At 46.4% G+C, this 15,411-nt stretch overlaps 1 protein-coding gene and 1 long non-coding RNA gene across 2 annotated transcripts in view; one reads left to right on the top strand and one right to left on the bottom strand.

Annotated features, from left to right (window-relative positions):
- Nucleotides 1–15,411, bottom strand: part of Dnajc16 (DnaJ heat shock protein family (Hsp40) member C16) — a 35,103-nt gene that overhangs the window by 11,731 nt on the left and 7,961 nt on the right. Inside the window, exons 4-7 of the mRNA XM_048426714.3 lie at nt 14,925–15,258; nt 5,193–5,377; nt 3,404–3,508; nt 2,354–2,512 (exon numbers count right to left, since the gene is read on the bottom strand). Of these exons, the coding sequence (XP_048282671.2) occupies nt 2,354–2,512; nt 3,404–3,508; nt 5,193–5,377; nt 14,925–15,258 (783 nt within the window). The remainder of the gene's footprint in view (nt 1–2,353; nt 2,513–3,403; nt 3,509–5,192; nt 5,378–14,924; nt 15,259–15,411) is intronic.
- Nucleotides 9,056–13,545, top strand: LOC148121645 (uncharacterized). The gene is made up of 2 exons (XR_015738035.1): nt 9,056–9,597; nt 12,406–13,545. It is a non-coding gene; the product is annotated as an uncharacterized LOC148121645 (long non-coding RNA).

Here is a 15,411-nt window from a genome sequence, read left to right as displayed (position 1 = left end):
AGTGGCTCAGTGGTAGAATACTGGTCAAATATGCAGAAATACGGACCTCAAGATAGACAAAATGAAACAAAATACCCACCTCTAGTTCTTTTTTTGAGACAGGGTCTTACTATTCATCTTGGCTGGCCTGGAATTTGCTATGTAGACCAGAATGGCCTCCAAGTCACAAAGATCCATCTGTCTGCCTCTGGGCTAGGATTAAATCAATGTGCTACTATGCCCATGCCCATCCCCCACTCCTCACTGAGACACGGTCTCCTGGAGCCCAGGCTGGAGCCCAGCTCGTTCTGTAGCTGAGGACAGTTGTGGACTGCTGATCCTCCCGCCTACCTTCTTAGTGCTGGGATTTCAGGCACATACTTTGTGTGGAGCCAGGATGGGTGAACGTGGGGCTTCGTGTGCTCTAGGAAAGCGCTCCCACTCAGTGACATCCTAGCCCTCTGCACACTTACTAAGAATGAAGAGGCTGACCACAAAACTGCACACTGATCACTCTGTCGCGTGGTTTAGGAGACACGACACAGGAGCAGCAAAACTGCCACCAGCCTCAGGTGACTACTGTGTAGCTAGCAAATGCTGAAGACAGATGGATGACTGACTACCAACACACTTGCAAAGCTGCTGGATGATACAAAGTCAGTACTGAGACCAACTGTGTTCCTTCTATCAGCAGAGACAAAGTGTAACAGATGCTGTCTCACAAGGATGAAGAAGGGTGAACTGACAGGTAGATTCTGGGCCAGTGAGAGGGCTCAGTGGGTAAGGGGGCTTGCTGCCAAGCCTGACGAACTGAGTTTGATTTCCCAAACCCACAGGGTGGAAGGACTTCCACAAGCTGTCCTTTTACCTCCACACATACACGAGTATGAACAGATATACAAAAATAAATAAATGTAAATTTAAAAAAGGTTTTAGTCTTCAAAAACCAACCACTCACTGACACACTCACAACCTTCCATGCTGTATCTGCTGCCCTCCTACCTCTTCAAAGAATTTTGAGATTGGGTGTTAAGTAACTCAGGCTGGCCTGGAATTCCCTACCTTAGGTGAGGATGTCCTTGAACTTCCTTCCTCTTGCTTCTACCTCCTGAGTGCTGGGATCACAGGCCTGCACTCCCTGCCTGGCCTCTACAGTGCTGGGGTCCGGCCTGGGGCTCTGTGTCTGCCAGGCAAGCACCTAACAAGCTACCTAAGCTACTGCAATAGCACCCTTCTACTGCCGCCTACGTTAGCTCTGAATTCTCATTTTCTCTGGCTCCAAAGTGCTGAGATTTTAAACACTGCCATCCAGCCCAGCTTTCTCCTCTTTCCTAAGCTGTCCCTGTCCACCTGTGTAAGGGTCAGCTCCGCCAGTCTTTGCTACAGGCAGCTCTAATTCAGCATACCTTAAGACGAACTCGTTCTCTTAGGTCCCTATTAGCCATTTCCCATCTGGGTCTACCCCTCAGAGAGACCTTCCTGATTTCCAGTGTCGCACACCGCTATTCTACAAGACTGGAGACCGCCTTTAGGTTTGTTCACGCCGACTGAAGCACATTAGGTACAGTCTAACAGCGCTGCATGCTCCAGCCAGCACCGCATTCACTGCACAGCAGGCAGGTGAGCAAATAAAACATTCTTTTAAGGTGGGCGGTGGTGGTGCATGCCTTTAATCGCAGCACTTGGGAAGCAGAGGCAGGTGGACTCTCTGTGAGTTCGAGGCCAATCCGGTCTACAAGAGCTAGTTCCAGGATAGGCTCCAAAACTACAGACAAACCCTGTCTCGAAAAACCAAAATAAATAAATAAATAAATAAATAAAATAAAAAACAAACCCCCCAAACCAACAAACACCTTTTCTCTCAAACCAGCAATTCCCCTGCCTCAGCCTTCAGAGCACTGCAATTTCAGGTATATGCCATCTGAGATAAAATGATTTTTTTTAAATCCAAACATCACTGTGTCATATAAAATAACCAGCAAAATGTAGTGCATCAGTACAATGAAATGGCAAATGAGTTCCTCCTTTTTTTCCGCCGTTTTGTTCAATTTTGTCTTTCTCTGATTTATTCCTGAGTGTGGGACCTAGGTGTCCCTGAGCACATGCAGAGGTCAAAGGATGACCTCTAGGAGTTGGTTTTCCCCTTCCGCCACATGGGGCCCAGGGGAGAACTCAGGCAACCAGGCTAGGCACTTCCACCCACCCCTCCCCTTTCCTTCCTCTCTCTCTGAGACAAAGTCTCATTGTAGCTCAGGCTAGCCTCAGACTTATTATGTAGTTGAGAATGATCCTTCCCCGCTGGGACTATAAAGCTTATTCACACTAGGCTGAGGTACGGTGAAGGCGGTCTTGACAGGAGGGGGTTCTCACGAACCTGGATGACATCAGCAGGCTTGTTGATGTGCTCTTTAAAGATCAGCATGGCAGGGGCATGGACATTGATGTTGTACTGCCTGGTCATGTCTTCCACGCCTCTCAAGCCGATGTACACGTAACCGAACGACACATAATCTTTGTACGCAAAAGCCGTCAACTGTGAGGGCACAGGAGAGGAAGGGAATGAGTGAACAGTAAGGCATCCAGCTTATACAGCAAGTGGGCCCCGTGTATGCCAGTGGCGGGGATGAGCTGTCAGCACACGGATCCCCACGAGGTCTTTCTCAGCCTCAAACATTCACTTCAGGTATTTATTCTATGCACAAAAACCGAGCAAAGATAAACACAACTCATTTCCTCAAGAGATAAAACAAAATAATCATTATGCTGAAATCTTGCCTCTGTGTGTGTGTGTGTGTGTGTGTGTGTCTATAAACTATCACATGCTGAGCAGCCTTATCTGAAACACTTGTGACCAGAAATGGTCCAGACTTATCCAGTTTGAAATATTAGCATATCTACAATGAAGTATATTTGGGGACATCACCAAACTTAAACATAAAACAGTCTGTATGGTCCACACACATCTTATCCAATCAGCATGAAGATAATTGTGGGCTTTTGTTTTGACTATGACCTGCCACATGAGGTCAGGGGTGGAATTTCCTGCATGTGGGTGGCATCGAGTTGATGTTCAAGAGTTTCTGATTTGGGATTCTTTTTTAAAGCAACTACTAGTTTTATTTTTTAAATTTTTTTTTAAAGATTTATTTATTTATTATGTATACAACATTCTGCCTCCATGTATGCCCGCATGCCAGAAGAGGGCACCAGATCTCATTACAGATGGTTGTGGAGCCACCATGTGGTTGCTGGGAATTGAACTCAGGACCTCTGGAAGAGCAGTGAGTGCTCTTAACCGCTGAGCCATCTCTCCAGCCCCCTGATTTGGGATTCTTAAATTAGAGATGCTCCACATGTAATTATACGAAAGACAAGCAAGCAACGGGCTATGGTTCCTGGACAGGAACACGAAGTAGAGGAGTACCTTGTACATCAGCGGCACCGCTGGCGTCTGGCCGAACAGGAGGGCGTGAGGCTTATTCTCCTGCTGCCAGCCAGAGAGGAATCGCACGTAATTTTTATTTGTAACCTTAAATTGGAAATAGAAGGTTAGTTGCAGTATTTAATTTTTTAAAAAAGATTTATTTTTCTTCCGTACATAAATGCTTTGCCTGTATGTATGCACGTGTACCACACACAGATCTGGTGCCCACAAAGGTCAGAAGTGGAAATCAAATCCCTGGAACCAGAGTTCCAATGGGTGTGAGCTGCCATGTGGGTGCTAGGAACCAAATCCAAGTCCTCTGGAAGAATAGCCAGTGCTCTTAACTTCTGAGGCAATTATATGGCCTCAATACTTAATTCTTAACAACTGTATTATAATGCTGTCAGGAGACCAATTAAATACATATAAAGAGGTTGTTTATTTAAAAAATGCAGATAACTACTCGACTTGTCTTTTTGAGATAGGGTGTATGTAGCCCCGGCTGTCCTAGAACTTGCTATTTAGACCACACTGGCCTCGAACTTACAGAGATTTGCCTGTCTTTGTCACTAACTGTTTTGTCTTAATTAGACAAAACCACTAGAAGAATGGAGATATAGCTACCATTTGTTTATAAACTCTTACAGATTACAATAACCACACTGAGTGACAGAATACTGACCATATCATAATCACTTTTAGAGTTGGTTCCTTCTCTGTTTGTTTTGGGAGGAGTACTGAGGATTGAACCTACAGCCTCAGCAGGTTAGGTGAGTGCTCTACCATTCAGCTATACCCAAGTCTTGTCTTTGTTTCATTACAGGGTGACTTGGTTCTTCTACCACTGGGGATTCAACCCAGGGCATTACCATCAGCCCTTCAGAGTTGTACTCCTACAGAAGGCATGCAGCATGGGCCCTGTAAAAATGGCTAGAGAGAGATGCTTGCAGCTATAGAAGAGTACCCAAGTCTCAAATAATAACAACAACAAAATTACACTTAATTACCTTGTGTACATGTAGGTACATGAGCTATGCATGCATGTGTTGGTCAGAGGACAACCTGCAGAAGCGGGCTCTCTCCTTCACCATGTAGGTCCTCAGGCATCAACTCAGGTTGTCAGACTTGCAGAGAGCACTTTTGCCTTCTGAGCTGGCTCTGGCTCTCACTGAGATTTTACTTTTTGTTTTGTTTTTAAGACAAGTTTTCCCCGCTGTAGAGAAAACTTGTCTTGAAACTCGCTATGTAGACCAAGATAGTCTCAAACTCAGAGTTACTATATAGACCAGGATGGCCTCAAACTCAAAGCCACCTGCCTCTGCTTCCCAAGGGCTGGGATTAAAGATGCAAGACACACCATTGGTTCCTCACCAGGTTCTAAAGTTCCAGAAGTAATATTTGGTTTAATGAGTCTGGTAGTTTTGGTAGCTATGATCCTTAAATATATAAAAACCAAATGTAATTCATCTTTTTTCAATGAAATCTGACTTGAGTATTTTTACAGAATACACACACATGAACAAACGCATGAGCCATAAATCTTATCATGCGATCTAACTGTGTTGTTGTTTCGGAAACACGACCCTGGCATGAGATCAGGCTCCTGGGATAACACTTGTGAGCTGGTTATTAATAGAGTGACCTTTCTCTGGCTCTGTAGCCCTGCTTTAGCCTTCAGTCCCCCGGGTTTTATCAATATGATTAGGTGTAATGAAATGGTAAATGCCTGGCTGTTCAGAGTGAAGACCAGGAGGTTCCGGCTGGCAGCCCGTTCTCAGCGGACACTCACCTTCTCCACCAAGTTCCCTGGAAGAAGACTCTCCACGAACTGCCGTAGGTTCTCATGAACCACTGCATTGTGGAAGAAGGAGATTTTCCCATTGATGATTCCTAGGATGGAGGGGGTGCTGTGTGCTCCCAGGTGATGGGCCAGGCGTCTTTCATAGCCAGCATGGACGACACCAATCCCCACACCTGAAAAGCATGGAAGAACTCCATGAAGTCTTTCTGAGAAGAGTCCTCTACAGTGGGAAGTGAAACCCAACTGGGCTGGAGTAGATAATTTTCTAATAGCTTGTTTAGCATTCTTTCACTGTTAGAATTCTAGATTGGTCAGTTTTTCTACAGAACAATCTGGTAATATTTACAAACAGTTGCAAACCGGAACATCTTTTAAGCCTGTTTTTTTTTTTTTCTAATTTTGGGAACAGGTCATGAGAAAATGCTTTAAAAGAAACAAAGAGGGCCAGAGAGATGGATCAGGGGATAAAGGAGCTTGCTGCCAAGCCTGAGGTCCATCCCTGGAACCCACAAGATAAAAGGAGAATTGACTCTGGCAGGTTGCTCTCTGACCTCTGAACACTTTTGGCACATACACATGAACGCACACATGCATGCACACTTACTAAATAAGTAAATGTAAGAGAGATAAGAATTGGTACACCATGTTTCTACCCATAAACAAACATGTATGAACAAGTTAAGGGGCTAATGACTCAGCTACAGTATCCCACTCAGCACCATGGCCTATGACTTATCAACAGGAGAAGGGCACATCTTCTTACTGCTGGGAATACATTTCCCTTTTATATACATTACTTAACCACCTCCACAGAGCTGTCTCTGACCTCCACATCCTTGCTGTTGCATATGTATCCCCTCCAATACAATTAGGAATGATTTAAGAAATATAGATTCATGGGCTGGAGAGATGGATCAGGGGTTAAGAACACTGACTGCTCTTCCAGAGGTCCTGAGTTCAATTCCCAGCAACCACATGGTGGCTCACAGCCATCTGTAGTGAGATCTGGTGCCCTCTTCCGGCCAGCAAGCATACATACAGACAGAACATTGTATACATAATAAATAAATAGATCTTAAAAAAAAAAGAAATACAGATTCTTGAGCTGGAGAGATGGTTCAGAAGTTAAGAGCACTGGCTGCATTGGGAGCTAGGTTCAATTCCCACAGCTATCTATCACTCCAGTTCCAGAGGACCAGACACCCTCTCTGGTCTCCTCAGACACCAGGTACACATATGGTGCATAGACAGACGTACACACTTGGCTGGGTGTGATGACACACACCTTTAATCCCAGCCTGGTCTAAATGTCAAGTTCCATACCAGCCAAGACTATAGAGAGAGACCCTTAGTCACTGTTCGGTTGCTGTGCAGAGACACCACGACACAGCAACTCTTACACAAGAAAAGTATTTAACTGGGGCTGGCTTACAGTGCAGAGGTTTAGTTCACTGTAGTCATGGCAGGGAGCATGGCAGCATGCAAGCAGACATGGTGCTGGAGAAGTTGAGAGTTCTACATTTGAATCCATTGAGAGCCCCTGGGCCGGAGTTGGCCTTCTAAAATCTCCACCCATAAGTGGCACACTTCTTCCAACAAGGTCACGCCTACTCCAGCAAGGCCACTCCTTGATGACTAAGTATTCAAATATATAAGCCGATGGGTGGCATTCTTTTTTTTTGAAACAAGGTTTCTTTGTGTAGCTTTGCTGTGTTGGTACTAGCTCTGTAGACCATGCTGGCCTCAAACTTGCAGAGTTCCACCTGCCTCTGCTTCCCAAGTGCTATTACCATTGTCTGGCAATGTGTGGCATTCTTATTCAAACCTTGACAACCTTTTTCAAATAAATAAAAAATAAAACCCAGATATACATGCAGGGGAAAATACCTATTAATATAAGATAATAATTTGAAAGAATTCTAAGAATACATTTTTTCTTTTTTTTTTTTGAGACATGGCCCTACTATGCAGCCTTAACTGACCTAAAATATTTTATGTAGACCAGGTTGGCCTCAAATTGACCTCCCTGTCTCTGCCTCCTGAATGCTGGAACTACAGGTATGTGTTACCATCATGGCTACAAATTCTTTACCAAGTGAAAGAAGGCACCAAGAGATGGCTTGGTGGGTAATAAAGCTTGCCACATAAGCCTAGTGACGCGAGTTCAGATCCGCAGCACCTAGGGGAAGTACTGGATGTGGTAGTCAGCAAACCCCGGTGGGCCAGCTATCCTGGAGCACAGCATGGTAGAACCAAGAGAGACCTTGCCTTAAAACAAGGTGTGAAGTAAGAACTGATTTCCAGAATTTTTCTCTGCCACTCCATACATGCTCTGGCATTTCACATACACAAGTTAGACACAAATACATCTACAAAATAAGAAAAAAGACAACCAACTTTTAAAAAAGCTAACAAAATTAAGTTAACATCATTCAAGAGCCCGTCTGCCATATGAACCCTGTAGTGGTTGGTGTTCTGCTGCTCATTCTTCCCCCGTGTTTGCAGGAAGAAACAGGCAATAATAAGGTTTTTCACTCAACACTTGTTTCACTTAATACCTGTCTTCCTTGTTCTTTCATTTAACCGTATATTTGGAGGGCCAGCTACTCTAAGTGCAAGATTAACAGGCAGTAAGGAGACATTTTTGGGGTGTCTGGGAGACTTGAGTGTCAAGCACCTGAAACTGAACTCCTGGTCTCCTCCCACAGAGCTTCACCACTGCCTCCGCCATTGCAAACAGGGCAGCTCCATTCCTCCCACCACACAGCCATCCTTCTCATCCCTTACACCCACACCGAATCTTCCAGCCAGCTTTCTGGGTCTCTCTTCAGAAGATGTCAAGGCAGCATTCCTCTACCCCCTCTTCCCATCTCACTTTGTAGCCAAGGCTGACCTGGAACACCCCATCCTCTTGCCTCTGGCTCCCCAGGTGCCTGGATCACAGGTGTGCACCACAGCACACAGCTTCCTCATCCCTCTTGGTTGGCAGCTACAACGGCCTCCAAAGTGGTCTTTCCTGTTCTTAAAATAATCACCAGATTGTACCTTTTATGTGAATCACACCACGCCTCTGTACAAACCCTGCAAAGACCTACTCCCTCTACTTGGAATCAAACCACAGTCTACAAAATGACAATGGGACTCATGATGTGGTCCCTGGTCCCATCTCCTTTTTCTCCTCCTCCTTGTTCTTAGCTTGCTCCAGCCCAGACTAAACAAGGATGCTACAGTTCTGGGGTCTTGGCCCTGGTCCTGGCCCACTGGTGTCTCTGTAGCTAACACCTTCATTGACTCCTTCTCAGAAGGTTTACATTAGCCCATATTAAAGCTGTGTTGTGTGTGTTGTTCCCTGCACCCCAGCATTCCTTGAACCCCATTCACTTTCTCTTTCTCCACAGCTTACTGTTTCCAGCACAGTGGTTCCAGGCGACTGCATCCAGGGTCCTGAGCATACTGAATGTTATGATCTACTGGCCTGGCCTGTCACCTGGGTACCCTGTCCCTTTAAGAGACAAGCCCCACCCCCACTCCACCTGCTGCAAGCAGGACCAGCCCAAACCTTGGGCCCCTTATGGGACCCCACACCTATCTTAAAACAGAATAACATTGGTGAGTGACTCGCCCAGGCTCTCTCCATGTTCCCTCCAGCCCACGGGTGGGCCAGCTGAGGACACGTCCACTTTCCAACATTCTCTGCCTGCTCCATCACTGAAAATGGTAAGGTTCCCTTCTCCAAGTCAGCTTTTGCTCACATTCACCTCTGGTTGCTTCCCATAGCTAAAAATATGAACAGACCACTCACTCGGAGTGATCCTTGAGCTGTTCAGATTTTTTTGTTTTTTTTGTGTAAGGAGCCGTCCGATTATCGCCATTACAAGATGGTGCCGGCGGTCCTGCAGCTTGGAGGTAAACAAGTCCTTATTTGGTATTGCCACGTGGGGCTGAGCGCCCTTTGCCTGTACATGTGCAATTGAGCCTTGTCCCTGGCCAATCCCGAGGCTTCGGGCATCAGCAGACTGGTATTCACCAATCAGGGCAGTACCTGAGTCCCTTCAACCTATATAGGCAGATGCCGCTTGGCCTTCGCTCTCTCTTGCTTTTTCTCTCTCTCTTGCTTTCTCTCTCTCTCTCTCTCTCTCTCTCTCTCTTCTAGTTCTCTTTCGTTTCTTGCTCTCTCTCACTTCCCACTCTCCCTTCAACCAAGAGGCTCCAATAAAGTGTGATGTGAGAAGGATCCTCGACTTCGTGGTTGTTCTTCCTTGCTGGTCAAGGGGCACGCCACAACTGGTGCCGAGAACCTGGGACGCCGGACAACGTATCGGTCACCGAGCGAGAGGGCTGCAGAGGATTCAGAACTCGACACACGGAGTGGCGACGTTGGTAAATCCTCCAGGTATGCTGATTGCTGGGGTTGGTCCAGAGTGGCCTTGCGGTAGTATTGATGTTTGTGTTTGTCCTTCTCTGCTGTTTTTGGCTGCGCTGCCATCAACCAGGCCGTGAGTGTCTTTGCTGCTGTGACCGTGTCTAGTCAAAAGTGAAAGTAAGTCCGCGGTAGACTGAGCGGCATTTTCTATTAAGAACATAACTCCCTTGTAAATAAAAAGGGGGGTTCTTTAGCCCAGGGGGTAAGTCACACGTAGTTAAGTGTGAACCATGGGCAATTCTTATGGAACTGCCTCGGGCCCCAGTGAGATCTACGGCCCGATCCAAGTGCTTTTACGACAGCACGGTCTAAAGATCTCTTCCAGGACGGTCTCTATGATCGTTAAGGATATCGAAAAGATCTCATCCTGGTTTGCAGCTTCAGGTGACTTAATCTTGCCATCATGGGATAAGTTAGGCAGAGACCTAGAGCAAGCTAAACAAGAAGAGAGGATTGGAAGGGGCACACTTCCTCTTTGGAGGTTGGTGCGGAACTGCTTGAAGGAAGGACGTAATACTGAGATATTAAAGGAGGGTCGCAAGGCATTACAGAAACATCAGGACAGTCTTTCAGAATCAGATCATAAGGAGGAGGATAAGGATAGGCCTAAAAGAAAAAAGGAAAAATCAAAGGAAAAGGATCCGGAAATAGTAACAAAAGAAAAGGGGAAGAAAAACCCCATAAGTCTAGTGCTGGAGGAGTTTATAAATCTAGATTTATCAGAGGAGGAGTTAGATCCTCAGGAGGAGGAGGATCTTGAGGAAGCAGCTGCTATATATGAGAAAGAATGGTATGACCAAAGGCGGGGCAAAGATGACGTGTTTAAGAAGGGAAACGGAAGACCCGTGGCGCCCATGGCTTCTGCCCCTCCCCCGTCTGCCCCTACACCCACGTACTTGCCGGTGGCAACAGAGGGCTGCAGTTTTATAGGAAGGCAGACTTGGTCGCGCTTGGCGACCGCCTTCCCTGTTTTTGAAGATGTGCACACTCATGCTAGATGGTATGAGCCAGTGCCTTACAAACAGCTTAAGGATTTGGTTGACACTGCAAAAAATTTTGGAGTAACTGCCAGTTATACCATTACACTATTGAGAAGGCTTGCTACAGAAGCGCTGACGTCCACAGACTGGCAAGAGATTGTGAGAGCAGCTCTTCCGTCGGGCAGTTCCTGGATTTTAAGTTCATTCTCCAGAACAGAGCTCAGGTCCAAGCGCGCATAAACATACAAGATGGCGGGAACTGCTAAACCGGTGGTTTTTCAATTTCGGCCCGATTCCCCCCAAGTCACTGAGTGCTTGGTAGTTTTGGAGGTGTTCCAGAGGTTTTTTGAACCATTTAATTTAATTTCAGATTCGCAATATGTGGTCAATGTTGTAGCCTCTCTTGAGGTTGTAGCCTCAATTCGCTGCTCAAGTACAGTGTCCAATATTCTTTTACAAATACAAGAACATATTTTAAAAAGAGAAAATCCCTTTTATATTGCTCATATTCGAGCCCATTCCTGTAGGTACCCAGGTTTCTTCCCCTTTTGTTCGTGGCGCTATGCAGGGCCGTTTTACCTCTGGCTTCCTGGCTTCTCTGCTCTTGCACCAGCCTGAGGGTTTAGCTCAGAAAGAACTTGGCCCTCTTTTGTTATGGTAATTCCACCTGCAAGCAAGGATCCCGCCGTAGGCCCTATATGTCTACCACCGCAGCTGCTGTCTGGACTTGGGTGCTGAACACCTGGCACCCTCTTCCCCTGTTCCAGATGGAAGGGGCTATTTTCCCTTTGCCCCCTAGTATATATACCCGACTCGTGTTTAATAAAGTTGCCATTTACTATTTGGTGAATGAGCATGGTCTCTTTGTGTTTCAACCCTTAGGATAGTCATCCATTCTTGTGGGCTCGATTCAGGAAAGCACGCGCCTGTTTCGGGTGTGGGAATTCACAGAAAAGTGCAGCCAACACATTCCCTCTTGCCAGGACCTATGGCAGAGGTCAGTGCTCAAGCTGATCATGCTACACGAGCTATAGCCCTTGTGGCTGCAGATTCACTCCAGCTAGCTAGAGATTTCCATCAGCTCTATCATGTCCCAGCTAATACACTTCGCTTAAGGTTTAAGATCTCCAGGGACAATGCCAGAGGAATAGTAAAAGCCTGTCCATCCTGTGTGACCATGCTACATCCCCCACATGTTGGGGTAAATCCCAGGGGGTTGAAGCCAAACTCACTCTGGCAAATGGACGTGACTCATATCTTGGAATTTGGCAGGCAAAAATATGTTCATGTGTCAGTGGACACATGCTCTGGGATAATTCATGCCACACCCCTAGCGGGGGAGAAAGTAATTCATGTAAAAACCCATTGTTTAGAGGCCTGGGTGGCCTGGGGGAAGCCCACCCGTCTTAAGACTGACAATGGCCCGGCATATGCCTCACAGGGCTTTAAAGCCTTTTGCAAGCAATTACAAGTTGAACACACCACTGGCCTACCATACAATCCGCAAAGTCAAGGGATTGTGGAAAGGGCAAATAGAAACCTAAAGGAGATTCTACAAAAACAAAAAGGGGGAATAGCTGAAGCAGCGTCCTCCAGGGAAAGGATCTCCCTTGCACTCTTTACACTTAATTTTTTAATTCAAAACAATGCTGGAAAAACAGCAGCAGACAGGCATGCCCTGCATGGAAGCTCTTCGAAGCAAGATTTGGTCATGTGGAAAGATGTACTGGATAACAAATGGTACGGACCGGATCTGGTGATTACCAGATCCAGGGGAGCTGTTTGTGTTTTCCCCCAGAATCGAGAGGATCCAATCTGGGTGCCAGCAAGACTGACCAGAGAAATGAAGGATGCTGCAAAGGATGAAGATGATCCAGTGGATGCTGAATGCCCTACTGTGGACGATTCATGCGGAAGCAGCAAGGATGACCCTCTGGGCGGTGACAAGGGCATGGCCCATACCGATACCAGTTCATGTTAATTCATCCCATTTGTCCACATTATTTCCCACCTCCTGTGACATGAGTGCACCCTGTATGCCTACATTATCACCTTAAGCAGCACCCGTGTGCAGCCTCTCACCTTTGAGCAATTTTCTGACTGGCTTTATTTTGCCTTTTCCTTCTTTAAGGAATGGGTGGGAGTAGGGATATTTTTGGCATGCTGCCTAGGTGGATGTGCGGTATGTGATTGGTGTGCCGTCTGCGAGCCCAAACGAGGAGGGATAAGGTCATTGTGGCACAAGCCTTGGCTGCCTTGGAATGTGGCTTCTCACCCCAAGTTTGGCTTTCAGCCTTAAAGCGCTCGTAGGCAATATGCTATGCATAGCTTTTGCACCCTCAAGGGACCCGATAGTCCCATTGCACAGAGGAAGGTATGCATAGAGGAGAGTGTGTAGATACAGCCCTTGCACTCCCAGGGAAGTATTTGTCCCATTTCACGGGGAGGGTGTATCTTGCTTATCCCTTTCCCTCGATCGACCCACACATCATGAGGTGGGGACCTGATTGGGAAATAGTTCTTTGCCTTATTGCTCTTAAAAACATAAAAGGGGGAACTGTAAGGAGCCGTCCGATTATTGCCATTACAAGATGGCGCCGGCGGTCCTGCAGCTTGGAGGTAAACAAGTCCTTATTTGGTATTGCCACGTGGGGCTGAGCGCCCTTTGCCTGTACATGCGCAATTGAGCCTTGTCCCTGGCCAATCCCGAGGCTTCGGGCATCAGCAGACTGGTATTCACCAATCAGGGCAGTACCCGAGTCCCTTCAACCTATATAAGCAGATGCTGCTTGGCCTTCGCTCTCTCTCGCTTTCTCTCTCTTGCTTTCTCTCTCTCTCTCTCTCTTCTAGTTCTCTTTCATTTCTTGCTCTCTCTCGCTTCCCGCTCTCCCTTCAACCAAGAGGCTCCAATAAAGTGTGATTTGAGAAGAATCCTCAACTTCGTGGTTGTTCTTCCTTGCTGGTCAAGGGGCACGCCACATTTTTGTTTTCTCTTTTTGGGTCACTTAGAGTGGTCCTTTCACACTGTTTGGATTTTTTTTTTCCCCTTTTCGGATCTCTCATAAGTGATCCTCGCCACTGTAAGGACTGCTTGGAGCAGTCCTAGCCCCTAGTTCCTGAGTTTATGGGCCGGAAATTAGCTTGGCTTTATTATCAATCCCTGTGCTAGCATGGAGACATTCAGCTAGTTGCTCTTTCTAACGAGGGACTTGGATACTATGTAGATAAAGCTTCAAATCGATCAGGCAAAGGACAGTGGTGGGCTAGCAAAATGGCTGAGTAATAAAGGCGCTTGCTATGTAACACTGCCAACTTGAGTTCAATCCTCAGGGTCCACATAAAGGTAGAAACAAAGGATTGACTGTTCAGAGTTGTCCTTTGACCTCCCTATGAGCACCATGGCACCAGCCTTCTCCCCTGATGCCTAAATAATAATAATAATAATAATAATAATAATAAAGAGTCTGGCATAGTGGTGCATGCCTTTAGGAAATCAGAGATTGGAGACGTGGCTTGGTAGGTAAGAGTACTTGATGCTCTTGCAGAGGGCCTGGGTTTGATTCCCAGTACTCACATGAAGGCTCACAACCTTCTGTAACTGAAGTTCCAGGGACTCTGACACCCTCTTCTGGTCTCCTCAGGGATGGGACATCCAAACGGGGAACAGAAATATGTATAGGCAAAGTATTCATACACATTTAAAAAATAAAAAGAGTGGCTGGCGGGGCGGTGGTGGCGTATGCCTTTAATCCCAGCACTTGGGAGGCAGAGGCACGCAGATCTGAGTTCCGAGACCAGCCTGGTCTACAAGAGCTAGTTCCAGGACAGCCTCCATAGTTTCAGAGAAACCCTATCTCGAAAAAACCAAATAAATAAATAAATAAATAAAGAAAGAAAGAAAGAAAGAAAGAAAAGTAGCTTCTATATCTCCCTCTCAATAAACATCCCTCAAAAATCAATCATTCTGGACTTGGGGAAAAAAAAAAGTACACCAATTGTTCCCTTTCTCCAACAGCCCACCAAATTTAAGGATGGTGGGCGGGGAGATGGCTCTGCGGTTAAGGGCACTGGCTGCTCTTGCAGAGGACCTGGCTTCAGTTCCCAGTGCACACACGGCAGCTCACAACCACCTCTAACTCCAGTTCCAGGGGCTTTAATACCCTCTTCTGGTCTCCATGTGCACTGCATGCATGTAATGCACACACACACATGTGGGTGAACACTCATATACACAAAACACGTAAGTCTTAAAAAGAAAAAAAAGCATGACAAGCGTCACCTCCTGTATAAACGTATCCTAATGAGGAAACGACTTACCCAGTCCTTCCAATTCCTGGACCACTTCTTTCCAGACAGGCTCGATATGGATACAGCTAAAGCACCAATCCGAGGTAATCTTAATGAGGTAGGGTTTCTTGAAGCTATCGGGAACCACTTCATTCACATAGTGTGAAAAGTGCAACAGGTACTTCTCATCGAAGGAGTCCCGCCGCTCCGAATTGAAAGGAAAGTGGAAAAATGACTCATCGAAATAAAAGTTCTCATGGAAGTGGCGGAAGCGATACTCGCGCTGCTGCTTCTGGTAGCCCTGGTTCTCACCAGCATCACCGTAGTGGTCGTAGTTCGTCCTCTTCTCCTCATTGGAAAGAATCTATAAGCAAGAAGATGACAAGGAGTCTAAAGGAGGAAGTGGTTTATCAAAGGACTTTCCTTTCTCTTCTCTTCTTTCAGGACTGAGGACTGAAGTCAGGCCTTGGGCACACTTGGCAAACCCTTTACTGCTGAGCCACACCCCAGCCCCATG

This window comes from Myodes glareolus, chromosome 6 (genome assembly GCF_982192425.1).
Source record: "Myodes glareolus chromosome 6, mMyoGla1.1, whole genome shotgun sequence".
In the NCBI taxonomy this organism is placed as follows: domain Eukaryota; kingdom Metazoa; phylum Chordata; class Mammalia; order Rodentia; family Cricetidae; genus Myodes; species Myodes glareolus.
Note: the sequence above shows the minus strand (reverse complement) of the source record. Positions and strands in the feature narration are given on the sequence as shown.